Source organism: Diabrotica undecimpunctata, unplaced genomic scaffold (genome assembly GCF_040954645.1).
Source record: "Diabrotica undecimpunctata isolate CICGRU unplaced genomic scaffold, icDiaUnde3 ctg00001005.1, whole genome shotgun sequence".
NCBI lineage: Eukaryota > Metazoa > Arthropoda > Insecta > Coleoptera > Chrysomelidae > Diabrotica > Diabrotica undecimpunctata.
In genome coordinates this window covers 1,109-28,679 of record NW_027312528.1, presented here as the reverse complement: position 1 = coordinate 28,679, position 27,571 = coordinate 1,109, and the positions used below count along the sequence as shown (strand labels likewise).

Sequence of the window (27,571 nt, the reverse complement as noted above, 5' to 3'; positions counted from 1 at the left end):
ACGCGCTATCTCAGAGTCGGTACTTGCATTACGGTACAAAACGGCATTGAGCAATAAGCAATGAATAATAATATTAAAAGGATTTTAAATTTTTAAACTAAATTGGGTTACTTAGATCTGATTTCTGGATGCTTAATTAAATCCCGTTACATCCCTATCCCCCAGAAGAAAAATTTTTTGAGTGCTGTTTGTTTTCAATCAATTACATAAACTGTTTTTAATCTTCCCCTCCGAAAGAAAAAATTTTTTTGTGTCATTACTGATTACTGTACATACATACATTATTTACATTCACTATTTACATATACATATTTAAAGAATTATATACAAATTTTTGGTACACATTTCCTTATTTAGTAACAAAAAAAATGTTCAATATCAATGTAATTGTTCCCGTTTTCACATATCACTAATTCAATGTGTTTCTAGACTGTAAGCGTATAGCCTATTTTTATGCACCTCCTGATCTTACCGTTATCTATCTTAATTTTACAGTTAACGTTATTTACCTCTGTTATGCAGGATGAAAGAACGTTGTGAAGAATTTTAATCACTACAAGAAAAGTGAGACAGCTTTGGACTACATAAAAAGGTCAAAGAAATATATAGAGTATATACAAGAAACACCATGAGACTCGCCTTAAGAATGATCAAGGAAACTACGTTCATACCCAGGAAGAACTAGCTAAAATCTGGGCAAACTATGCCTCGTCCCTCTTTGCGGATGATAGTCCGAATCTGCCAACTACTAACTTACCCACGGAAAATTTATCCGGCCCTCCCATCATGGCCCGAAGTGGAGTGCGCTATAAAAGTAGCAAAACTAGGCAAGGCCCCATGGACCGTATGGAATTACTACGGAAGCCATAACACTGTTGGAAGATAATAACATCGACATACTGGTAACAATTTTCAATGCCATATATAACACCGGCCACATTCCAACGGATTGACTTTATTCAACCTTTATAATGATCCCTAAATCACAAAGAGCGACAAAATGCAAAGACCACAGACTGATAAGTTTAATGAGCCATTTGCTTAAGGTGTTTTTTTCGCATCCTTCACACAAGAATGTTCAGAAAGCTGGAAGATCTAAGCGGTGAGACACAATTGGGTTTCAAGAGCGGACTGGGTACACGTGAAGCAACTTTCTGCTTGAATACACTTGTACAAAACTGCATGGATCAAGAAAAGAATATAACCATAACATTAATCGATTCTGAAAAAGCGTTTGACATCGTAAAACATGATGCAATGATAAAAATGCTACACAACGCTAACGTTGACGAGAAAAATATAAGAGTTATCCAGAATCTTTATTGGAATCAAAAAGCACGAGTAAGACTGAAAAAATCAACCAACACAGGAGAATTTGAAATTTTAAGAGGGGGTGCGACAGGGGTGTATTTTGTCTCCTATGCTCTTTAATCTCTATGTGGAAAATATTTTTGCAGAGGCACTGGAAGGCTCTGAGTGTGGAATAAAGGTAAACTGGTTCCCGATAAATAACATTTGTTACGCAGACGACACGGCGATAATAACAGACAACGAACATTATATGCAGTTGATGTTAAATAAAATAAACACCGTAGGAAAAATATATGGCTTGAAGATAAATGCTGGAAAAACTAAATGCATGGCAATAAGAAAAAACGCACTTTTAAGAATACAACTGCAAGTAGGTAATGCTCCAATCAAGCAAGTGAAAACATTTAAATACTTGGGAATGATGATGAATGACCAATGGGATCCTCAACAAGAAATAAAATGCCGTACCGAACAAGCAAGACAAGCTTTTATCAAATTTAAACCGCTACTATGTAACCGCAATCTTTCCTACAATCTCCGCTACAGGATGGTTAAATGCTATGTATGGTCCATATTGTTATACCGCATGGAAACATGGACGTTAAGAGTACCTTCCATTAATAAGTTGGAGGCCTTCGAAATGTGGACGTTGCTAAGAATGTCCCGCATACCATGGACAGATAGGGTGAGAAACGAGGAAGTCTTAAGAAAGGCAAATACTGAGAGAAAACTACTCAATTTGATCAAGGTACGAAAAATTGGATACTTCGGCCATATTCTGAGAGGAAAAAATACGCAATTCCTCAACTAATCATCCAGGGAAAGATTGAAGGCAAGAGAGGAGTAGGTCGCAAACAAATGTCGTGGCTACGGAACATAAATAACTGGACAGGCATAACGACACTGGCGACACTGGCGATCTTTTGCATGCCGCAAAAGACAGACGTCTTGCCTTAAGATAATTCAAAAACGCACTATAGGTGCACGGCACTATAAGAAAAAGAACCTCTGTTATTATGAAAGGACCTGCATAAAGACTATCAAACTTACAATTCTCTTCTCGTTTGACCAGGACTAGGTCTCCTATTTTGAAGTGTTGTGGCGTCGTTTTTGACCTATTTCTTTCCTGCCGTTCCTTTTTGTGCGTTAATAAGAAGGTTTCAGCTCTCTCGTGTGCGAATTGTAATTTATAGCGTAACTCATTGTAGTAGGCATCTATGTTGTCATGAGGTTATTTTGTTAAATTTATTTATATTTACATAAGACAGGATAAAAGCCATTAGACCAAAACAAAGGTTATCGTTTACAGATGTTATTGAATCCATAGTTAGAAAACATTGTAAATAGAGTTACAGTGTTATTTATATCAGGTGGTGTCGTATGTTGCAGAGTAAAATATTTATCGGGATAATCTAAAACAGTCGAATATTCATGGAATAGACTTTATTTTAATACTTATAATAAAACTTATATACATATTTTGTAAAATAATCTTTACATTAATAAAATATTAAGGAATCTTCTATTATATGGTATTTGCTTCCCATTTGTCTTTAATAAAATCAGATATTCGTTCCCCGATCATGTATGAAGGTCCAGTTGTATGTGCAGATAATGGAAAAGGGATTATACTTGTATCAGCGACTCTCAGATTCTCTACTCCATAAACTTCTCCTTTATTATTAACCACGGCTTCCGGATCTGCTTTTGGTCCCATTTTGCACGTTGATACTTGATGCCAGACACTACTAGTCAGAGATCTTAGACCACATTCCCAATATTCATCACTGTCGAATACCAGGTGCTCACAACCTAAAATAAATAATATTTATTAAAATATTAAAAGCACATTGCGACGGATAAACTGCAAAACCTAGTAAATCAATTTTATATAACTTTACAGGAGAGATGAAAAACATTTTGGCAGCGGTATTTAACATTGAGTTTTTTTTTTTATTTTTTATGTGTAGGATTCTTTTTGGGTAACTATTACATTACCGTTGAGTAAAATTTCGTAATATTATTTTTTTTTGTCAAAAAGTCGATTATGAGGTGTTGCAACTTAAAATCTTAAACTGTCATTAAACTTACGAGGTTTTGTCTTATAAAGAAAACCTTCTTCCGAGGTTTTGTAACTGAAAATCTTACTTACGAGGTTAAAAAAAAGCAATAAATTAAATTGTTTTTTAATTACTTTAATTTTTTACTTTTTTTTTAATTAATTTACTTACTTTAATTTAATACTTTTAATTAATAAATTATTACATTACAACACCTATAATATAAAACTTATAAAAGATTCTTAAAAACGAGTAGTGACAATCTTCTTTATACTTAAAAAGTAAAAAAATCAATACCAAAATTTCATAGTTTGTAAAACTTTCTAATATTCACTATTAAACTAAATTTTGATCACGAGAAAGAGTAAAAAAATAAAAAAAAATCAAAGCGTAAATTGTGATAGTTTACAACTGGCTAATATCCACTATTTATTCACGAGAAAGAGACTCATGGAAATGTCATGTTTAGGAATAAAGTTTTTAAGAACCTGCAAATCTTAAATCTAGAAAGTGTTATTTTTGGTGAAGTAGGATACGATAATGGCGGAGCATTGTTTGCTTTTTCTTTCTTTGGTCGTTGTGGTAACAGTTTTCAGTCAATTTCATAATACAATTTGTATTCTATAAGACCATTCGGATGATATGCTGCAGCGATTTTCAAACTTTTTTGTTACACGTACCACTTATATAAATTCTACTACTACTACTACTTGTCGGTTTATAACGTTCTCCGCCGTTTTCCGACTTCCAATCGCCACTTAGACCGGTTGTTTCATAGATCTTCTTCTATGGCCTTCTCTCTCAGTTCTTTATTTATTCCTTCGCTCCAACTATTTCTCGGTCTACCTCGTTTTCTCTTTCCTTCTGGTTGCCACTTTAGTATTTCTTTTGGCATTCGTTGTTCGTCCATTCTTTCTATGTGTCCGAACCAGATAAGTTGTTTTGTTGTTAGGTCATCTGTGATTGTTCGTTTGATTCCCATTATTTCTCTAATGCGTTCGTTGGTAATCCTTTCTCTTCTAGATCTTCCTGCGGCTCTTCTCCAAAAATCCATTTCCGTCTCTTTCAGCGTTGACAGTGTTCTTTCTTTTAGTGGCCATACCTCACAGCTATATAAAGTGATACTTTTTTACTATAGTCTCATATATCCTCTTTTTATTTTCTTTGCTGATGGATTGGTCCCATAAAATGGTGTTTAACATTGTGATGGCTTTTCTCCCTGACGTATTTCTCTCTCTTATGGCCTTGTCTAATGTTCCATCTTGTGAAATAGTGATACCTAGATATTTGTAGTCACAGCAGTGCTTTATCATGGTGTTATCGTCTAATATGAGATCTTTTTGTTCTACTCCAATGCAGAGGTATTTGGTTTTCTTTTTATTTACTTCTAGACCCCATATATCATACTCTTCAATTAATTTTCTTGCCATATAGTTTTAATCGTCATAATCTTGAGCCATTATTACTTGATCGTCTGCAAAGTTAAGCGTTTATACCATAGTATTGGTGAGCGGTATCCTCATTGTCCTACATTTGTGTTTCTATCTTTTTAAAGCACTTTCGAGGTATATTTTAAATAAAGTGAGACAAGCAACATCCTTGCTTTAATCTTTTTGATGTTATAAATCCTGTTTTTATTTGTGTCCCTGCTTTTATCTTTGTTATTGGTTGGTTGTATAGCACTTTGACGGGTTTTATAAGTTCTATATTAATATTCGTGCTTTCCATTGATTGCCACAGCTTATTCAGTGGAACGCTGTCGTAGGGTTTCCGTAGGTCGACGAACAACATATGAATCTCTTGATTTCTTGCCATCTGTTTTTCTATTACCTGGGTTAAGGAGAAAATGTGGTCAATAGTGATGAACCTGCTTGTTCTTCTGTTTCATAATCTAAGTATTCTCTCTCGATTCGGTTCTTTAACACCTTTATATATATTCGACTCATAGATCCGGTTACAGCTATTCCTCGGTAATTTTCACAATTATTTTTAATAATATTTCCCGCGATTGACTTATTTACTCTTAATATATAAATTCTGCGTCACTAAATGTAGATAATAAAATTTACTAATTTTGGCAAAATTGTATTTATTTAAAAAAGGGCATTATAAATGTAAAAAAATAAAACTTGCACTCTAACATAGTCAAAAAATTCAGTGAGAAGGATGGTTCTGCATAGCTACAACAAGTGAATCGGTATCAGGATCAATTGTGCTTAGTTTCATTCGTAAATTTGGATTAAGACTAGGCCTACTGCGATATTTATTTTTCACTTATAGCATAGCAGAGTTTCACACAGTTAAGTGGTCGTAAAAGAAAGTTAAAATGACAATTCTTTTTTTGATAAGGCTGGATATTCGTTTTTAGTATTTAACCAGAATTCGATTAATTCTAATTTTGAAAACTTTATTTTCAAACCCCCATCACAATATGGTTCTATTAAAGACTCTTTTTCATCCTGTTTTAATGTTTCAGGAATGCTATCCAAAATAAATGGTTGTCGTATTAAAAGAAACTGAGCATAGTCTTCGTCAAAATATTCTTTAAAACTATTAATTAGCATTTGACAATGATGTTTTATGTTAAAAATAAGATTATCTTTAATCTTTATTTCATACTCAACCACAAAATTTTCTAAATTGGTAAACTTGGTTTACCAAAAAATTGGTTTCCATTAAAAACACATGTACTTCAGAACGCAACTCAAATAACCTGTTCAATATTTTTCCTTTTGATAATTATCTTACCTCGGTGTGTAGCAATAACTCAATATGAACACTTCCCATTTCAGAGCATAGTTTTAAAAACAAACGCGCTTCATGGACAACATGTTTAAATTTATCTGGCATTCGCTTTTCTAGCAAAGCTTATCTGCGAATACTACAAGTTACACTTCTGTATTTTCCTGTCATGGCTCGGTCATCATCAGAACAGAAACCAACGCATTGTTTCCAGTTTAGTCCATTTTCCTCAAAAAAATCATTGATTTTTTTGAATATTTCATCGGCAGTACTTCGTTCCATTAACGCCTCACAAAATAAGTACAGACATAATTCTAAATGACCAGCTTGAGACACACAGTTCTCCTTTGTTCAACTTATTAAGTTAGAAGGCTATAAAATATAATATATTTTATATTTCACTTAAACAACCTATAAACAAACTATTTCTAATGCTACAATAATATATACTAATCATAAACTTGTACGTATTTACCTGGTAGTGGGGTTCTTACTATAGTAGCTCCTAATTGTTTTAACGTGGGACTCGTACTAATTCGTTGAATTTCTCTGATAGCTGCTATAAAAGTTTTTATGTCGTGATTTTGGGGATCTGACAAAAAGTTTGCATAGTATTTTGGCCACCTAAATGGGTTCTTGGAAGCTAACTTGACAAATCCAAACGATTTTGGATGCGTTAACATCGGCATTATCTAGAATCAGAAAACATACTTTACTAAGCACGATAATCCAGATATTAACAGAATGAGTGCAAATTCATTTATCTCGACAACAGATACATCAGCAGTTTATCCATGCAAAACAGCATCATTTACATTTCTTCGGGTCTTCCGAGGTCCCAGTCTCCCGAGCCCCCAGACACCACTACACTGATCACCAATTAATGTACTACCGTCATTGGGGACAGAGGACGGTTCATTTATACCGTCGATGGTAACGTGGTTTGTCGGAGGTTGGCGTGAGGGTTAGCGTGGGGATTGAGGCAGGGATTGGCGCAGGAGTTGGTGCGAACATTTCTGACAGTGGAATTTTGATTCACGGATGAAGCAGACTTTATAAGAGGTCTCCATGTTGAAGATAACCTTATGCCGTCATCTCGTCAAATGACGAATATATCGTCAACATATCGTAGCCAATATGTGGGTTTGAGCATTGATGTGGATAGTGCTCGTTTCGAAGTCTTCCATAAAGATATAGGCTCATTTACTTGTCTGTAGAATTGATTTTGGAAAATGGAATGAGTGTTGAACATACAATGTTTAATGAGAGATAAGCAATCTTGCTGGAGACGGTATTTAGTTTTCAGAATGTTTAGAGTTTCGTCTATAGGAATGTTTGTAAAGAGTAAAACGATATCGAAATTTACTAGAATATCTGACGGTGAGATAGGGTATTGTTTAAGAAGTTCGATGAAATGAAAAGAATTTTTGACGAAGTATGAAGCATTTTCGGCAAAAGGTTGTAGCGTTTTGGCCAAATACTTAGCCAATAGTTGTGTGGGGCAGTTATATACACTGACAATTGGACGTAGAGGAATATCGGTTTTACGAATTTTGTGTAGACCATATATTTGAGGTGTTTTATGTCAACAGGAAGAGAGGTTTTATTGGTAATAGTTTTTGTTGTTTTCTCCAGCTAGTTTGTTGGATTATTAGGAATTGGACTGTAGTCTGGATTATTAATGAGATTTTACAGTTTATAATGTAAGAAGAAGTGTTTAGGATGACGGTGGCATTGCCTTTATCGGCAGAATGAATAAATTTTAATTTGACCGAAGTTCTTTCAGGGCTTTCTTCTCGGATTGGCTAATATTTGGAGTAGGAAGCTTTGAGTTTCTAAGAACTCTAGCGATGTCCTGTCTAATTATTGAGCTTCTTCGGAAAAGAAACTGGAGATGGCTCCTTTAGTTTGACAGATGATTTTCTCAATTGGAATGTGACTTATGGTAACAGAGTAATTGACACCTTTTGCTAAAGCTTGAGCAGCAATGGTTGAGATTGGGAAATCAGAAAAGTTATGAACCACTGTAGTGGGTTCCAACGTTGAGGTTTTTGGAATTTGTTTGGATATTAGATGCGCTAATTTGGGTTTCTCAGATTCATTTTTAGATTCGAAAGTTTTTAGGTCTGTTTGAGTGTTGATACGGTCGAAAATGTCCCATAATATATTGTGTACCTTGAAATAATGAATAGATGACCACATATTGAAAATATTGCTATTTGTGACACCTAGTTTTCGTCTAATGGAATGAATAGTTTCACGGAGAAGCGCAAAATTAGTCTTTCTAAGAATTTGAGAGATATGAGAAGAAGAAATATGTTGTTTGAGTTTTAGAACTGTAGGAATGACTTTATGGTCTCGGCAGGCTTTAAGGAATGTTAAATCAAAAAGAAGCAGATTGTAAAAGAGCAGAGCTGGTAAAATTCCTTCCCGTAGATGTGAATAAAATGTTCCGAAAGATTTCCGCTGTTAGTACAATTAAATCTACAGCTAAAATTAATACTATTACAAAAATAAATATTAAACTCAACAGTCTTCCGGGTTGAACCGCGTTGATTCTCATTGCACCGAACTTTCGATCCTCTCTTATGTCTTCTTTAGGGCATCCGAGGTCTCACTCTCCCGAACCCCCAGACACTACTACACTGGTCACCAGTCAATGCACTACTACCGCTGCCGGACGGTTCATTTATACCGTCGATGGTGACGTGGTTTGGGTGGAGGTTGGCGTGAGAATTAGGGTGGTGATTGGCGCGGGGATTGGCGTGGGCGTTGGTGCGAAACAACACTGGTTGTTGATGCTTCAACCTGGAAGACTGTTGAGCTTATTATTTATTTTTCTTATAGGACATTAAAGTTTAAACTATAAAAATTAATGGAAAACCAAAAATAAAAATACTCAAACATAATATTTACTTATGAAAAAATTAATTAACTCAATTTATTATGATTAACAATATTTTGTTTTGTTTTACGGAGCGTAAATATAAAACGATGACGGTTATCCGACGCGCGAAACATAAAAACTCTCCAAACTTCTAACCCATACTTAACTTCCAAATTTAATTTCCCAAAATTTCCAACCGTCTTCCAGGCTTAGCCGGAAGCCTTGAGATTTTTTATCGTTACTGCAAAAGTCAAAAACATGGGAAATTGTAGATGCTTATAATCAAATCTTAAGTCCCTTGAAATCATCCGTATACGCGGGATCAAGGCATCCTCTCCTTTGTATTTTTCCTTTATGATTGTTGCCTTAACATTTTAACGTTGCATTTCACCGCACAGTCGAAGTTGATTAATGTTATTCAGCATAATGGCATCTGACTACTTTTAATTGTAATTTGTGAGGTATGGTATAGTTGACTACGTCATTTCTTTTTCAAATTTGTGTAGTAATTAAAATCTGCGAGTAAGGTGATCAATCCGATTGAGCTCTCAATAGCGACTTAAGCATTTTCAATGTCTAAGAACTGCTTTAAAAACATAATTATACTTCCATCTTGTTGCAACAACACTCGCATGTCAACAACACAACAACTGATCGGGAAATAATTGTAAGAATCTAACGAAAATCACCTGAATATAGTCATGGCTTCACCAAAAATGTATTGGTTGTCACGAATATCTTTAAAAATTCTGTCCAGTGACGCCAGTTGCCGGTTGTGGGTTATTGTATATTCGTCCCAAACTATTAATTTGCATACCTCCAAAATATTTGCTATTGCGCAATTTTTGGCGATGTTGTAAGCTGGTGATTCATTGATTTGCCTGTTTAACGGTAATTTCAAGTAAGCATATTTAGTTCGTCTCCCTATTTATGAAGTTGCAACTTATTCCAGGTAAACAACGCTAGGACTATTTAAGTTTCCGATTTGGTCCTCGCAAATATTAATAAAAATAGGAATGTTTTTTCTGGTCCTGCCGGAGCAACAAGGAAGTAAGTTCCACCAAATTCAATCTTCACAGCTTATTTTAAATTAACGTACATAATCTTTTGTTGTTGATTCAATTGTGGAACATTTGTACAATTTTTTTTCGGCTAATGCTTCAGTATCGAACTGTTATGCTTCTATCGCATTCTTAGTCAAACATTAGTGAATTATCGAATTCTACCTGAAATCTTTAAAACTATGAGAGATATTTTAAAATACATACTTGATATGCTGGCTTTTTTTTCGTATCTTTTCCAAATTCTGTCATACGTATCTCGTGGTACATTAAACAATTTTGTATATAATTGTCCATTGTCAGCTGCAATGGTTCCTGCTAAAAATATGAGTTCTACGTCAGGGTTTAATGGATCTGGGTCATCAGATACTTTGCTTTTAAAATACAATAACCCTTCCACGCCACCTAAAAAACAAAATAAACTAATAAAATAATAAAACGTACAAGATAAAATCAAATACAGTTGACTTTCGTTAATCCGTGGGGTTGATCGACATGGTTGTCGCTGATAAGAAAAATTGAGGATGTTATTAACTGGTTGAAGGAAGTGAAAAAAATTAGTTTCTCCTAAATTTTAATTTACAATTTTTAATTTGTACTTAGATTTTTACACTTTTTAAAACTAGTCCGCCATTTGTTTCTGCTTTTTTGAATGGAAAACTTGTTTATTAATTCTGCATTGTATATCATCATATCTACATCGCATAATCAGCTTGTAGCTGCGAGTAGCACTTTTTAAAGGTACTTATCTTATTCTTGATCATCACATTTCTCTTTGTTTTGTCCTCGTAATTTCTTTTAGGAGGTTTTCATCGGTGAAATGTTGAAATCTCAGGTCGATAGCGTTACTGTTTAACCACTCCTGCAAGTTTTTTGCGTCTAAGTTCTCTCCCACAGGAACTGAGTGTACTAAACTTACCCGTCCATTTTTGTCTTCCCAAACTTCCAGTCATTCACAATTTTCGATGTTTGGTAACAATTTTCTCCATGACTCCATGACATAATTGTTGAAGACTTTACAGACTCCCTTGGAGATGAGATTTCGTTAATACAGTCGAGAATGATGAATAATTTCAAAAAGCCTTGTTTTCAATGTTGGTTCGAAGTAATTTTGTGCTGTGGTTTCCTTCATAGAGTCAATAACGCCTTGATCCATAGGCCGAGACTTAAGCACAAGCTTGTTAGGATGTAAAGGTGCGGTATCGATCAACAACCCAGCTTTTTGTGGTAAATTGTTAGCTGTTAAATTTTTGGTACAAATTTAGCTTCAAACCACTCCTAAACCAGTTTTTTTCCATTCACCTTTTTTTGATTGAAGTAATCAAGAGGTAATTTTTTCCTGCTCTAGTGCCCTTAATAGATTTTTTTTGCCTGAAATGATCAACTAGTTGGTAACTTTCTGTAGTATTGCAATAGATCATAATCGTGATTTGTTCTTTACTGAATTTATGAAACGGCGAATAACACTTGCTTGGGCGAGGTATGGTTGACTAAGAACCATCTTTACGAACAACATCCCGATGGCTATAAAACGAAAAACATGCATGACCAATGCATTCTTCCTATTATGACATAGGGAGCAGAAACTCTCACTCTCATAAAAACAATAGCACTTAAAATGCGAGTGGCACAAAGGCGCATGGAAAGATCGATTCTCGGCGTGACAAAAAAAGGAACCAAGACCTAAGAAAAAGAACAGGTATTACTGATGTCGTCGAACGTATAGCCAAGCTGAAATGGAATTGGGCAGATCACATAGCGAGACCAAAAGACTCAAGACGGACCAGAAAACTAATTGACTGGTGCCCAAGAGAAGACAAATGCAGCAGAGGACGACCACCAATACGCTGGATGGACGACATTAAACGCATATTCGAGACATGGCAACAAGACGCACAGAGCCGTGAAGAGTGGCGAAAAATGGAAGCTATGTCCAGCAGTGAACAGAAGAGGTTGCATGATGATGATGATGATGATAAATTTATGACCCTCTGTTTCATTTGCGAAATCTAGCATTCGAGTTAAAAGATAATTCAAAAAGAATCTTGATTCGTCTAAGTTATTAAGTTGTTTAGGTCTAAAATTGTTTGTAGCTCAGATTATACTTAGCTTCCCACCGTTGATCACCTCTCTAGCAAATCAACCACCTAAGGGATTCATTAAAATCTCCTTGCGTTTAAAAACCTGTTTTGTTTTTCCCCAACCCGTTCCTACGTCGACGTAAGAAGAGGCTTTCATTGTTGTTCTTTTATTTATGACAGAAGACCTTTTTTGACACTAAATTAAATAAATGTTGCACTGTTGACTTACCGATCCCGTACTTCATGCACCTAGGTTTACGGGGAGCAATTTCTTCAGTCTGATTATATCTCTTTCATCATCCTCACCCTCACCTAATATGACATGGTCGTCAACAAAGTGAAAAGTGAAAAGTTTATCGTCATCTATAGATATACAGTGTTAAAACAAGTGCAGCGAGTATGTTAACTTTCTCCTATACGTACGTATATATGGTTGCCTCCCATCTTATACATATTATATTTAGTATACTGTTTTTCTTTGTTGCGAACTATGCCGATACTTTCTATCTTTATTTTACTATTAACTCGCATTAACCTTTTTCTTGTTATTTGAAATGTTCTAAATACTTTGCATTCCTTTCCTCAGGTAGCTAAGCTTCCTCTGGTTGTATTAGTTGTTCTTCTGAAAACCTCAGAGTCTTCTAACATTATTGCCACAAATTGGTCGCATCGCTCCTGTAGTGATCCTTTTCCAAGTTAACATGCTCCTTTTCTAACTTGTCTGCACCGTACTGAAGACAACCTACAGTCAGAAATACGTACATACGTACATTTATTATATTGCTTTTCTTTGTTGCGAGCTAGGTCGCAACTTTCTACCTTTAATATATATATATATATATATATATATATATATATATATATATATATATATATATATATATATATATATATATATATATATATATATATATATATATATATATTAATATATACACAAAAAAATTTTATTTTCAACGAGAACTTTAGCAATTTTCATACATCACATTCGATGTAAAATCCTTTCCAAAAGGAACCACATGGTTCCTCAATAATGGTCATCGGTACTTTTTATTTACAACCTTCTTTTTAATAAGATTTATAAATAAATTGACTTTTCTATTCTGTCCTGTAAACATATATTTGTCATCTAGTTGATTTTTCGCACAAAGACTGTTTCCCAAGCCATATTATTTTTTGTTTTGCTCTTTGGAGTAGTAGATCCCTATCTGTCAAAAATAGACGCTTTTTTTAATTACTTTGGTGTCTCTAACAATAAAGTTAACTTTCCATGCTTTATATTGTTCTGAAGCTATTTTCTTGTGGCATTTTAAATTAATTACTATTTAAATGGGAATAAGCCACAATTAAAGATTAAAATACGTTTATTGACGTTTCAATTTCCACTTCGGAAATCTTTCTCAAAATACAAACATTAGTAAATTTACTAATGTTTGTAAATCAGGAGTAAGACTACTTAAACAATACTTTCCCGAATAGAGTTATCAGTGGAACATGCGATATTAAACGACCTGCGTGATCTCCAGATCTTACAACCATGGACTTCTTTTTTTGGGGACATTATTATTATGTACTGTATAATTATAATAAATGACGAATAAGGATATCTTACCTGTACAAGTTAAAGCTCCTGTTCCAAGTTTCCAAAACTTAAATACTTCTGTAACATTTCCAAATATTTCATCTTGAACTAGCACAATGTTTTGATTTATTTCATATGTTAGTCCCAGAAAGGCTGGATGATCGTACATCTTTTTTCCTACTGGTAAATCTGCGATAACAGGTATATCTACAAAATATATCTGGTATTCAAAATTACATAAAACATAAAAAATATGGAAAAAGAGGAAGAATTTAATTTTATCCAGACAAAAAGATATATTTAACTATATTGGCTATTAAAGAAAGTATAAGAGATCCTTACCAGAGGCACTTCAATCGATATTGGAAACAGCAGATTTTCTTAGTGAAATTAAAAATAATTTGCATGGTAAAGTACATTCATTTAGCAAATTCCCATCTGTAAATATGAGCAAGTGTTGATATTCGCCGTTTAATTCGTCAAGAGGCTATTAAATATAATTTATTACCTTAAGCCAGACAGATTCTCATGTTACAGATCCAAACTTGCCAGCATTTTAAATTCAAATTGTATCGTGTTGATTTTTAAGTTAATATATTGTGTTATATTTATGTTATAGTTATTTACTGGTCGTGTTATTTTTTAGAGTTGAGTTTAATTGTGATATAATGATTAAATTTCAATAAATTCTTACACTAACAGTTTCGAGGGGAGGTACTGGGTTCTCGGGATAGCGTGTATTCAGAGTTCAACCTTCAATAAATAGTGATTTAATTCAATATCTCCTCTATCTAGACTAACAGTTTCAAAAGTAAATATTTTTAAAACTCATATGATACACATCAGTACGACCCTGTTTGGCTTTCACGTGGTTCTATTGACAATTGAGAATTTGTAAAATAAATACGGTTTAGACAAACTTCTTATAAATACTAATTAAATATTAAATGGGAAGTATTTATAATTCGTACCTAGGCACCCCGTCTATAGAAAATGTCACACTGAGAGTGCAGTACGGGTAAGATACGGCAATGCTTTTCTTATGGAGAATAAACGCGCAGGGTTGTCGGTTTTCTCCAGCTGTTGATTGCTCATTGTTTCACAGGACCGGCTTGGATAAAATGCATCTGCCGGCAGTACGAGTAAAATATTTTATATCATGTATACGTATACAGTAGAATAAAAAGGCATTGATTAGTTATTGACAACGAAAACTATGAATTTTGCATATAAAACGTCAACATGAGATATACAATTGAATCATATTCATAAGAGTAACATTTGAACACCTCTTTACAAGAACAACATACAATAACTGTAGTTTTAATGTTTTACATAAAATAGAAAAAACCTACATAATTTCTAGGAAAGAATTTGGAAACTTGGAAATGATATTATTTATAGATATTATATATAATATTCAAATTTCCAATTCTTTGCTAAATATGGCCATAAACTTGTTTGTCATAATTAGTATTTGATAAACTCCAAGCTTTCCCTATTTCACCCCCTACCCATCCTAAGGATGGGTAGGGGGTAAAAGTGCTTTTGAAAAAGGAAACTACACTTCGAAATTTAGTCCGAGTTTCAACAGAGAGCATGGAGTCCCATAAGTTTAAATCCGGTGAATTATTTAGCGGTTTGCGCTAAACTCGTAGTGTTAAATGTGTTGTGTTTTTTACAAAATACGGAACAACTTAATGTAAGTGCTGCTGTAAGACGTACTTCGTTGATGACTGGTGTTCTGTCTGTAAAGAAGCATTTACAATTTCAAAAAAGAAAAAGAACAGAGTGGAACGTTGAAATCGCCAAAAAAACGTAAAAAACGAGTGTGTTAATCAAATTCTAGAATATTCACATATGACGAGGGTGTAAGAAGTATTCTACGGAGAATTGTTCATTGTGAATTTTTCATGAAAAATTTGCCGCCATTATTAAAGCATATACATAACTTCATACAAGGTAATGAGAATATACAGCCGTTATCTCTTTCTACTTTATACAGACTTCTGAAAGATATTGGATTTGTTTATAAGAAACGTGGCCGAAGAAGCATCATGGTGGAGCTAGAGGATATTATTCATTGGCGCCATAATTATTTGAGAACTATACGACGTTTGCGAAAAGACCATTGCAATATCATATATTTGGACGAATCGTGGGTTAATGTTGGCCAATCTATAAATTACGAATGGAGCGATACTACGATACAAAACAGTCGTGATGCTTTTCTCAAAGGTTTAAGTACTGGCTTAAAAGCACCTACTAAACGAGGTATACGATATGTTTTATTGCATGCAAGTTTTTCAGGAGGTTTCCTTTCTGCCACACAGCGTGTTTTTCTGGCAAAGAAAAATGATGGCGACTATCACGATGAAATGGATGCCGCATATTTTGAGTCGTGGTTTAAGGAGACATTAATATCAAATTTACCAAATAATGGTCGCAAGAATGTCATTGTAATGGACAATGCATCGTACCACTCCCCGTAAAGAGAGATTTCCTAACAATTCCTGGAATAAAGCTGCAATCAAGGAATGGTTAGTGGAAAAAGACATGTTTTTCGAGGAGTGTTATTTGAAATCCGAGCTATTAGAAGCAGCGCGTGCTTTTAAAGATCAATACGATAAGTATCATCTTGATGAGTATGCTTCACAACATAATGTTTATATTTTAAGGCTTCCTCCATATCACTGCGAATTGAATCCTATAGAAATGGTGTGGAACCAAGTTAAGCGATATGTAGGTACCCATAATACCACTTTTAAAAACGACGAGGTACGCCAGTTGATCGACGACGGTTTCGCACTCGTCACAGAGCAAAATTGGCGCAATTATGTCACTCATGTTGTTGAGAAAACGGAAACTGAGATGTGGACTGCGGGACAACCTGCAAGATGACGTAGACCAATTGATAATACACGCGAACACAGGGGGAGAGTAGCGAAAGCGAATCCGACATCTCGGATGTAGAGGACGACTTTAGTATAATTAATTGAATATCTGTGAGTAACCTCGATTATTTTACACTGTATAACCAATAAAATGCATTTACCAGTCCAATCAGAGTATGGGCTTTTCGGATATTGGGCTGGGTGCACGGAAATCGAGTTCCCGGAGGTTCCACCCTGTATATTTATAGCTATCAAGAAATGTAATTAAAATATATTTGTTAGTTTAATAAAGTATAAATATAATATAATGTTAAATAACTTACACTATAAACCTTATACCTGCTCATCTGGTCAAGTGTGGGCAAGGAAAACCATTATCCCATATGGAATAACACAAGGTTTCGCTGAAAACTACCAGGTTGCTATGCCAAGGAACTAGGTTAAACATATGTTGTGTGTAAAAAATGCGAGACTGCATTATGTTTTAACAAGGACAAAACTGCACTTCAGATTTCCACAAAAAAAAATTTCATAGTAGGTGTTAAAATTTCGCAGTGATTCAAGTGCGCAACTTGTTTTTTTAATAACATCGCCGGGATTAAAAAATGTGCAAAGTTTTTTCGATATTCCCGTTAATTTTTCACATATTTACAATAGAAAAAGTTTTTCTTGGATATTGGGCTGGGTGCACGGAAATCGAGTTACCGGAGGGTCGACCCGGTATATTTATAGCTATCAAGAAATGTAATTTAAAATACATTTGTTAGTTTAATAAAGTATACAGTTTTATAATAAAATTCTCGCTAAAAACGTAAGGTCTTTTTATTCAAATTCATGCCTCTTATTTGGCTACTTGAAGGCAATTATTTTATCAATATATTATTTTATAATAAATAACAGAGCCCGGCGTAGAGATCTGGGTACGGTTCTGGGACTACCACTTGGACCTGTTTGTATCGCCAAGCACAAGGCGTGAAATCCGGCAATTGGGCATTCCTATATTAGCCGTACTGCACTCTCGGTGTGACATTTTCTATAGTGGCGAGTAGATACTGGAAGTACGAATCAAATTAGCAGAACTCATCACTCGTTGGAAGGATTAAGCAGCATCGGTACTGAGAGTCACTCCCATCTATATTTCCAATAAAACTTAAACTTGATAAACAATGAACAACCAACCAGTTATATTCATTGACATCCTGGCTTTCTGTATTAGATCCTGCAAACCGAAATTGATTCAATCTTTCTGAGTCCTGCTCTGAATCTTCATTTTGGGTGTTCTTCTAATTTGGTGTATATGCGTGACTAAATCATTGTAAGATGTACTTTAAGTACATTGCCTATCAAACTAATTGATCTATTTGCTTTACATTTCCTAGCTTTGGCTTTATGGGAAGTGCAATGCAAATTAACAATAGCCAATCTGTTGGTAAGTGACCACTCGCATATATGTTGTTAAATAGCTGTAAGAGCTGTGATTTGGTGTTTCTTTAATAGCTTTAAGATTTTACTATGTACTTTATTATTTTCTGATCATTTCCATCTTTAATCTATAATGACCATTGATACATCTTCGTTTACTGTTATTTCTGGGCATCTTGAATGCATTTTTTCCATTTTTTAATTTGTCTTTAATAGTAGTCAAAATTTGACATTCTAAATCTAGAACTATGCCGGTACAGCGTTATTTTCTGGTGCTCTGTACCTCTTTAATCTTTTTGTGCATATGAAAATCGTCATGTTTCCGTCGTACTGTTTCAATTTCTGTGCATTTCTCAGTCAGACATGCTTCGTTTGTTCTATTTATTTTCTTCAATAATAAGTACACTTTTATGCACCTTATTGTATTTTTTTGACATTTCTGCCTTTTAATTTCCTTCGCTCTTCCATTATATGCAATATTTTATTTGTCATCCATTCTTGCTTTTTTGCTTTTTTGATTTATTATTTAGATGGAAATTTTTAGAAAGGAAAAATATGCATTGATACCATTAATATTGAAGAAATATTGGAAGAATAAAAGGAATATATAGAAAACCATTCAGATTAAGGAATAAAAAGGAATGTTTTCACATAAAAGTGCGTCAACGGTAACTGGATTAGCCTTAGGCATAGAAAACTAGCCTATCATAATCGTCCACTTCTATTAAGGAGAAGGCAAAAGAAGAAACATGTAGAAGGTAGTTAAATTAAAAATAATCACTATAAAAGTAAACGAAATACGAACTATATAAATATACATATGTAAATACTTACCGAGCTGTTCTAAATCTTCTTTTGGACCAATTCCAGATAACATCAATAGCTGTGGCGAGTTAAGACCGCCAGCACTAACAATAACTTCCTTTTTAGCAAAAACGTTAAAGTATTGCTTATCCTTGGCATACTGAGCACCATAAGCCTTTTTGGTAAACGGATCGATTAAAATTTGAACTACTCTGCTGTTAGTGAGAATTTTTAAATTGGATCTCGCTGCAGCAGGACGAAGAAAGGCCTTTTCAGCACTACAACGTCTTCCGTTTCGTAAGTGAGCTTGGACATGAGATACCTAAAACATAAAATATAGAAGATATAAACATTTTATATGGTATCAAAAGTTGGACATTAACGGATATACTTCTCAGAAAACTGGAAGCCTTTGAAATCTGGGTGTATCGGAGAATTGTACAAATAAGCTTAGTCGAGTTGTAACGAGGTGGTTTTACAGAGGATGGGAAAAATTACTGACGTGATCAGAACAGTTAAAAATTGCAAATAATAGCATTTAATAGCTAATGCACGATAATCTAGCACTTCACAGGTAGAAGATAAAACCATAAAATATTTAATTAATTCGATAGCCTTTATATATTTTTGCAGCAAATATAAATCAAATTTTTAATATTATCTTCATCATCATTGTCTCGACAACTCTATACTACTCGCGAATTTTGTTCAGCGATAAAGCTCACTTTTGGTTGAATCGCTACGTTAACAAACAAAACCAACTAATTACAAAGTAAGTCATAGCTCGAGCAATATCTTGGTTCTCCCTTTCTCCAGTGTGAGAAGAGGAACGGGGTGGATTAGCTGGTAGAGGTTGATATTGTCCCAATCTGAAGTTAAACATAGGAGGTGGCTGAACAGAGCTGGAAGATACAGTAGGAGAAGAATTGGCTTTTCTCTTTTTGTTAGGAACTGAGTAATTGTTCGAGTTTTGCCGAAAAGTTGGATTAAAAATTAGTACTCGTAGCTGCCTTAGAAGTAAATTGGCGCAGATGTTAAGGACATTTTATTTTGTGTAATATTAGGAAAATTTTTAACGTAGTTGGATAAAATTGAAAACTTATTTTAGACTAGAGCCTCTGAGTTTTCATTAATTTACTTGGCCTTTATAAAAAGAAATTTTATTTTACTCTGAGATAGCGCGTTGTTTTAAAATGTGACCGTACCTCAAACACCTATAACATTGAGTAACCCTACTTACAAATTGTTTGTCTGGACAAAAAACTCAATTTATAATAACATACCGAGGCGGAATATTATCTTCAAAAGCTACAATAACAGTTCATTTTTCAATATACTCAATTGTAAAATTGTTTTCGATTTTGTTATGCATTAGTTTAATATTTAAGATAAGTAAAGGGGATTCAATATACAGTATCAAATTCAGTATTAATATCCCGATTTAAACCCTTGCTCTCTAATAAGTGACCCGGAATAAAGGCTTTTAAATTTTCTTGCTTTAGTTTACTATTGTTGATACCTTTAAAATGCGGAGTATTTAAAAATGCGTATGCACACTTTTACAGCTGTTTGACAATTGCTCTGTGTGGAATATGTTTATAAATCAGTGTAAAACTGTAATAATATCAAAATGTGATATAACAATTAATTAACAATTACTTGGCTTTCGTGGTAAATGTGAATTTATCCAATATAAGCCTAGTAAGCCAGCCAAGCATGGTATTAAGTTCTTATGGCTATATGAATCAGAAAGTGGATATGCTATTGATGAAAAGATGATGATGATAAAATTCAAAGTAATTTGAGCTTAAATATTGTGAATAAATTAATAAATTCAATACGCCATAGATCCAGAAATCTAGTAGTTCAAAACTGTATTTGCAAGTATTGACTTGAAAATTGGTGCAGTTGGAACCATTAGAAAAAATAAAAGAGATATTCCAAAAGAAATGAAAACAAACAAGGAAATACCTGTAAATTGTTCTTGTTTTGGATTTTGCTAAAATATTACATTGGTGAGTTACGTACCCAAAACAATAAAGCTGTGAAATTGTTGAGCACTGTCCATAATGACAAACATATTGATAAAACAGAAAAAACGAAACCAAAAATTATACATTTTTATATGAAAAGAAAAGGAGGTGTTAATATAATGGATCATAAAATTGCAAATTACACATGTAAAAGACAAACAAAAAGATGGCGCCAGTTGTTATCTGGAATAATATGATGGATGCAGGGGCTCTCAATGCATTTATTTTATTTTTGACTAAACACTCCAACAATAATAAGAATGGACGAAATGATAAACCGTAGTTATTCCTAAAGGAACTGTCCACAATTATTTTCGTATACATTAAAAGTAGAGCGGAAAACGGAAAACTCCAGAAGTATATTTTTGAAGACATGCGAAAATTTGTGAAAAGTGGAAACTACAATGTGGGCTCGACTATCAACAAAATTATGAAAAGAAAACGATGCTCCATGTATCCATCCAAAATAAATAGAAAATGCGAACGCGTTTATTTGTAAAGAACATTTAATTTACGTATGCAAAATATGGTGTTTAATTAAGGTTTCTTTACTTTTATCTGTTTTAATGTATTATTAAAAAATTGCTCAATAAAAGCCAATATACCAATGATCCAGTCATGCATCCTTGGGTTAACAGATAAAATATCAACGAAAATTTAACAAAATCGGATTTTTTGGCACTAAATTGTTAATAGAGTAGAGTATAGTAGAGTAAATTTTTATTTGCATAAATTTTTAAACATAATTGAGCAAATAACGTCACATTATTAATTACAGATTAAATATATATATATATATATATATATATATATATATATATATATATATATATATATATATATATATATTGACATCACACATTTAAAATGTCCGTGTGATGGGGCCTGCTCCCCATCACTAGGAAAAAAAAACTGTATTGCAAAAAATCCTAGAAAGAAAACGCCGGACGGTCTTAACGGAAAACGACCCAGCTTACGAAAAAGGTTAATGAGTTTTGGAACATGGAATGTGCAAGGTATTCGGACTAAGCTTGATGAGGTGTTGAAAGAAATTAAGAGATTTCAATTAGATGTAACAGTCCTTACAGAAACAAAAAAAAAAGGGAAAGGGACAGACGAGTTTAAAGATTTTGTTCATTTCTATAGTGGAGTAGGAAAAGACAGAAGAGCAGCAGCAGGTGTAAGTATATTGATAAAGAAAAGGCTGTCATGAAATATTAAGAACTGGGAACAAATAAACGAAAGGCTAATAAAAGTTGAGATGAAGCTAAAAGGACGTGACATAGTGGTAGTGGGCGCATATGCACCTTCTGAAGATGAAAAGGACGAGTAAAGGATAAATTTTACGACGAATTGACGGACCTGGTAGAGAGTATTGGAACTAGGAAGGAAGTAATTCTACTAGGTGACTTAAATGCTAGAACCGGAAGAAAAGTAAATAGCAAAGTGGTCGGTCCATTTGGAGAAGAAAAAATAAATAAAAACGGTGAGAGATTAATAAGTTTCTGCGATCATATGAATTTAAAGATAATGAATGGATATTATCAGCACAAGGATATTCATAAATTCACGTGGATTCAGCCAACGAGGAATTTGAAATCGATAATCGATTACTGTATATGCAAAGAAAACTCCACAATAAAGGTTAATAACGTTAGAGTCCATCGAGAAGCAGAATGTGGATCTGATCACCATTTGCTTAAAGCGTCACTACTATTTACATTTAAAGGAAGCCAACGACAAAATGAAAACGAAAGTTCAATGATACTGCAAGACATTTCAACAAAGAGATATAATCTACAAGGTTTTGAAAATGAGTCTACCCAGTTTCTGTATCGAATGAGGTTGAATCTGAAATTGCACGATGTTTGTTACTCCTCACCAATTAATACGTACAACGAAATTATGAAAGTTCTTAACGAAGCTGCAATGGAAGCTATTGGAGAAGTGGATAGCATAAAAAATAGAAATGAATTGTGGAATAAATAAATAGAAGATCTTGTGGGGAAGAAGAAGAATATTTATAACAAATGGCTAGCAACAAAGGACCCTTACTATCGACAACAGTACAACAGCTTAAACAAAGAAGTAAAAAAAGAGGTAAATAAAGCTAAAAATGAGATTTGGAATAAAGCCTGCGATAACGTAGAAAATTTTATGGGTACAGCAAGAAGTAAAGAAGCCTGGAAAACAATTAGAGATAGTAGAACAGATAGAAAAGAATGCAGTAGGTTAACTCTAATAGCCCCAGAATTATGGGTCGAATATTATGAACAAATGCTGACAGAAGATCGAACAGAATTCCAAGATATTGGCTACCAAAAATATGATATTTCCTACCGCGAAGAAACTGAAATAACACCAGAAGAAATTAAAAAACACGCCAACGCTATGAAAAATGGAAAGGCTCCAGGACCGGGGGGAGTACCCATTGAACTGATTAAATATGGCCCTGACAAACTATTTCAGCTATTGGCTTATACTTTTAATTTATTCTTGAGAGGAGAAGAGCTACCCCCAGAATGGAAAATTGCATATATCAGCAATCTATACAAAAATAAAGGCGACAGAAAAGATTGTAAGAACTACCTAGTGTAAGTAAGTAAGTAAGGGCTTAGTGTAACTAACTTAATCTGTAGAGTCTACGGGAAGATAATTAAACGCCGAATTGAAGATTGCTGGGAAGAAGCTGAAGATCAGAGTGGCTTTCGTACTGGTCGTTCTTGTATAGACAATGCGTTCTGCCTAAAACAAACAATAGAAAAGCGTTTGGAACATAATATGGAGACACACATGGTATTTATTGATCTTCAAAAAGCGTATGACAGTGCCCATTAGCCAAGCTATGGCAGGTGCTAGAAGACAAGAATATTCCACCGATTTACATTAATGCTGTAAGGGAGTTGTACGATGATATGACGAGTGTAATAAAGATTGGACAAAAAGTGACAAAAAAATAAAAGTGACCAAAGGACTTCGCCAAGGCTGCTGCATTGCACCTACACTCTTTAAGATTTCTTTGGAGGGGGTTTTGGATATTTGGAAAAGAAAATGTGAACCTATGGGTGTTAAAATTGGAGACCATACACTGTACAGCTTGCATTTTGCTGATGACCAAGTAATACTTGCAGAAGATCAAGATGATATCCACTACATGTTACGAAAAATAGGTGAAGAATATACTAAGTGGGGCTTATCAATTAATCCATCAAAAACAGAGTACGTAGTAGTGGGAGGTGAAGGAAAGCACTTAGAACTAGGAAGCAAACAAATTCAAAATACTGATAGCTATAAATATCTCGGTGTAAACATTACAAACAATGGTCGAAATACAAAAGAAATAGCTACTAGAATTGGTCAAGGAAATTCAGCAATACGTCAACTGAATAGTATACTTTGGAATAACCACATCACCCGAAACAAAAATTAGGATATACAAAAGTATCATAGAAAGCATTGCTACATATGGTTCAGAGCTTTGGGTAATAAATAAAAATGACGCATCCAAAATAAAAGCAATGGAAAGCAATTATTGGAGAAGATGTTGCCAACTCACTAGAAGAGATAGAGTAAGGAATACTGAAATCAGAGAGCGTATGGGCATAGACATTGACGTCCTGGAAACTATAGAATGCAAAAGGCTGAAATGGTATGGCCATGTAGAAAGGATGAATGATCAACGATGGCCAAAGAGAATGTTACAGTGGATCCCCACCAACCGCAGGAAAAAGGGAAGACCAAGAAGAACGTGGAGACAAGAAGTAAAAGGTGCAATGGAAGATAGGAGTCTACAAGTAGATGACTGGAACGATCGCAAGCGTTGGAAGCTAGGTTGCGAGAAACGGCGGCAGCTGTAATAAACTCGTTATATATATATATATATATATATATATATATATATATATATATATATACATTTAAAATATATTAACATTACAAATTAAATATGCTGATCGAGGAGAAGGATAGGCCAGGTACTCCGCCACAGTATAGGGCTCAATGTCAACTAGGTGTTGAAAAACCTTTATTTTAAAAGCTCTATAGTGTGTTTCCTGTTGAATGTCATATGGTAGTCTATTATAAAATTTAACACACGCATACAAAGGACTTCTCTCTGTTATAGACAATCTATGAAGTGGCAAATTCAAATTAAGGCTTCTTGTATTATATTCATGATTGGGAAGCAGGTGACAAAACAAAACTCTGAGATAGCGCGTAAATTCAAATTAAGGCTTCTTGTATTATATTCATGATTGGGAAGCAGGTGACAAAAAACAAAGAAAAATTTTTAAAAACTAACATAATACATTCAAATATATAGATGGCTGAGAAAGTGAGTATATTGAGTGATTTGAATCGGCCTCTACAGGATTCTCCCGCCTTTAATCCTAAGATCAACACGGACTATCTTTTTTTGGACTATAAAAGGACAGTTGAGCTCTATCTACTGGCAGCACCCCAGAAGATTACCCCCATATCGCATAACAGAATAAAAGTTTGCATAATATATTGATAGTAAAAATCCCCTGGTCGTAGATAGCTCTTTAACATTCTTTATGAGTAGCAGGCTCTATTCAGTTTTTTTTGTTGTATTTTGTATTTGTTCCCCCCCAATTCAGATTCTGGTCAATATGAATACCAAGAAATTTAAACTGATCTATCAGGGTTCCGTGTTTTGTGATAGAAAATTAATTGTATCTGGAAACTGTTCTCGTGACTGGCTGGTTCTAAAGTAGACAAAAACTTCTTATCAGTATTAAGCAACAACCGATTTCCACTTAACCACTGTTCAGCCCTTGGTTAGGATTGGCTTTGCCACTGTGAGGAGTGTTTCTAAAGTTTTTTCACAGAAAAGCACATTTGAGTCATTAGCGAAATTTACAAGGTTTGAGGAACTACTAACCACCGCATTTGGAAGGTCGTTTATGTAGACCAAAAAGAGAAAAGGCCCCTGGACACTCCCCTGTGGTATGCCTAATTTTAAATTGATAGGATCAGAGTAAAACCTTACATCCCCTTTTCTCCAGGCATACTTTTTGCGACCTATCTGTGAGAAATGATTTATCCATTTTAATGCCCGGTCCCTGTATTCTATAAAGATGTAATTTTTGTAATAAAAAAACATGATCTAGGCTATCGAAAGCCTTAGATAGGTTCCAAAAAAAAGCATCTAGTGTTTTCATCTTTGCCTCCAGTTTTTTCTAAAATTTTTGATATAAAATCATAGGTAGCTGTCTCAAACAGATCTTCTTGCGAGAAAACCATGCTGTGAACTACTAAATAAGTTGTTTGTAGTAAAAAAGTTTTGTAGTCTAAAAATATATTGCTTTTTCGAATATTTTTGAGAATGATGGAAGAAGGCTTATTGGTCTATAGTTCTACATCTTAGTAAGATCACTCCTTTTTTATGTAGTGGCTTCACAATTGCCAGTTTTAAACTTTGAGGAAATTTACCTTGCCTGAAAGAAGCATTAACTATAAAAGTATATAACATATTTAATTAAGTTGGTTGATATTTCATCATAACCAAAGCTATGCTTGTTTTTTAAGTTATTTATTATGTGACTTATTCTCTTTCTCTGAAACGGGAGTTAAAAAACATACAATGATTAGTTTGTTCGATATTAATTTAAAAATTTTTTACATGCTTTATTTTCTTTACAGCTTCTGACGCTGGCATTTGCCATAAATTGATTTATTTCGTTAGAAAGCACCTGAGGGTCACCCTCCAAAACAGAAATTACCCTTGATTTTTGAAATTACCCTTAATCTCTTTTACCAATTGCCAAGCCCATTTTAGTTTTATTTTCGCTATTTTCAATTCGTTCTTTATAACAATTTTTTTCGAGATTGAGGTGAGTAAAGAATTGTATTTTGCGTTTTTCTGTCCTGTAAATATCTTTAATAATCAACATTATTGGTAGACAGTGTAAACAAAAACATCAAGCCTAGATTTGCAATGTTTTATCATCATTTTTAAAGTACTTTTTTTGATTTTTTTTTATATTTGCTGTGTTTTATCTCTTTTGAAGGTGGAAAACATTTTATAAAAAATTTTCTGAACTGATCTCATAAAACCATCCCCACTGATTATCTACATCGAATGTCTCAAAAACAGATACCCAGTCTACATTACCTAACATGAATTTAAAAAAACATTTATTCTCCTTGCTAAATATTCGTGTTTTTTATTATATTTGACTCAAATTCATTTAATTTAAATTTTTACCTTTTGAGCAGTATGATCAGATGTATGAGGATTGAATACAAGAAGAATCAAATATGTCAAGATTTGTAAAAAATATTATCTATACACGATTTTTTAGTTACCTTGTATGCGTGTATAGTCTTTGATGGAAGGTTTAATATCAAAGGAGCTCACAAACATTTTTTAATAGTGTCTGGCCACATCGCACCCTCAAGCAGCATATCTAAGTTAAAAAATCACCAGCCAGAAAAAATGTTGGAGCCTTGTCAACTAAATCACAAAGTAATTTGTTTATTAAAACCTTCTGGGTCTTCCGTTCGGTAGATGGGATAGGATTACAATCTTCTTCTTATTAATTCGCACCTCTGCAGCGGAACACTCAAACACCGTTCTTTCTGATAAACTAGAAATATCTTCCCAGGCTTTTGCTATAAACGTGTCTTTGATGTATACCGCACCTGGCCACCATGCTTCTGTGAACTGCTT

General features: G+C 34.0%; 1 protein-coding gene across 1 annotated transcript; it reads right to left on the bottom strand.

The window, feature by feature from the left end:
- Positions 1 to 2,758: 2,758 nt before the first annotated feature.
- On the bottom strand, positions 2,759 to 27,571 carry LOC140431655 (glucose dehydrogenase [FAD, quinone]-like; the record flags this gene model as incomplete). The annotated part of the gene is made up of 7 exons (XM_072519543.1): positions 2,759 to 3,123; positions 6,589 to 6,805; positions 9,818 to 9,924; positions 10,269 to 10,466; positions 13,755 to 13,931; positions 18,875 to 19,166; positions 27,449 to 27,571. Coding segments are annotated over 7 exons (1,401 nt in total), but the record flags the coding sequence as incomplete, so codon positions are not given.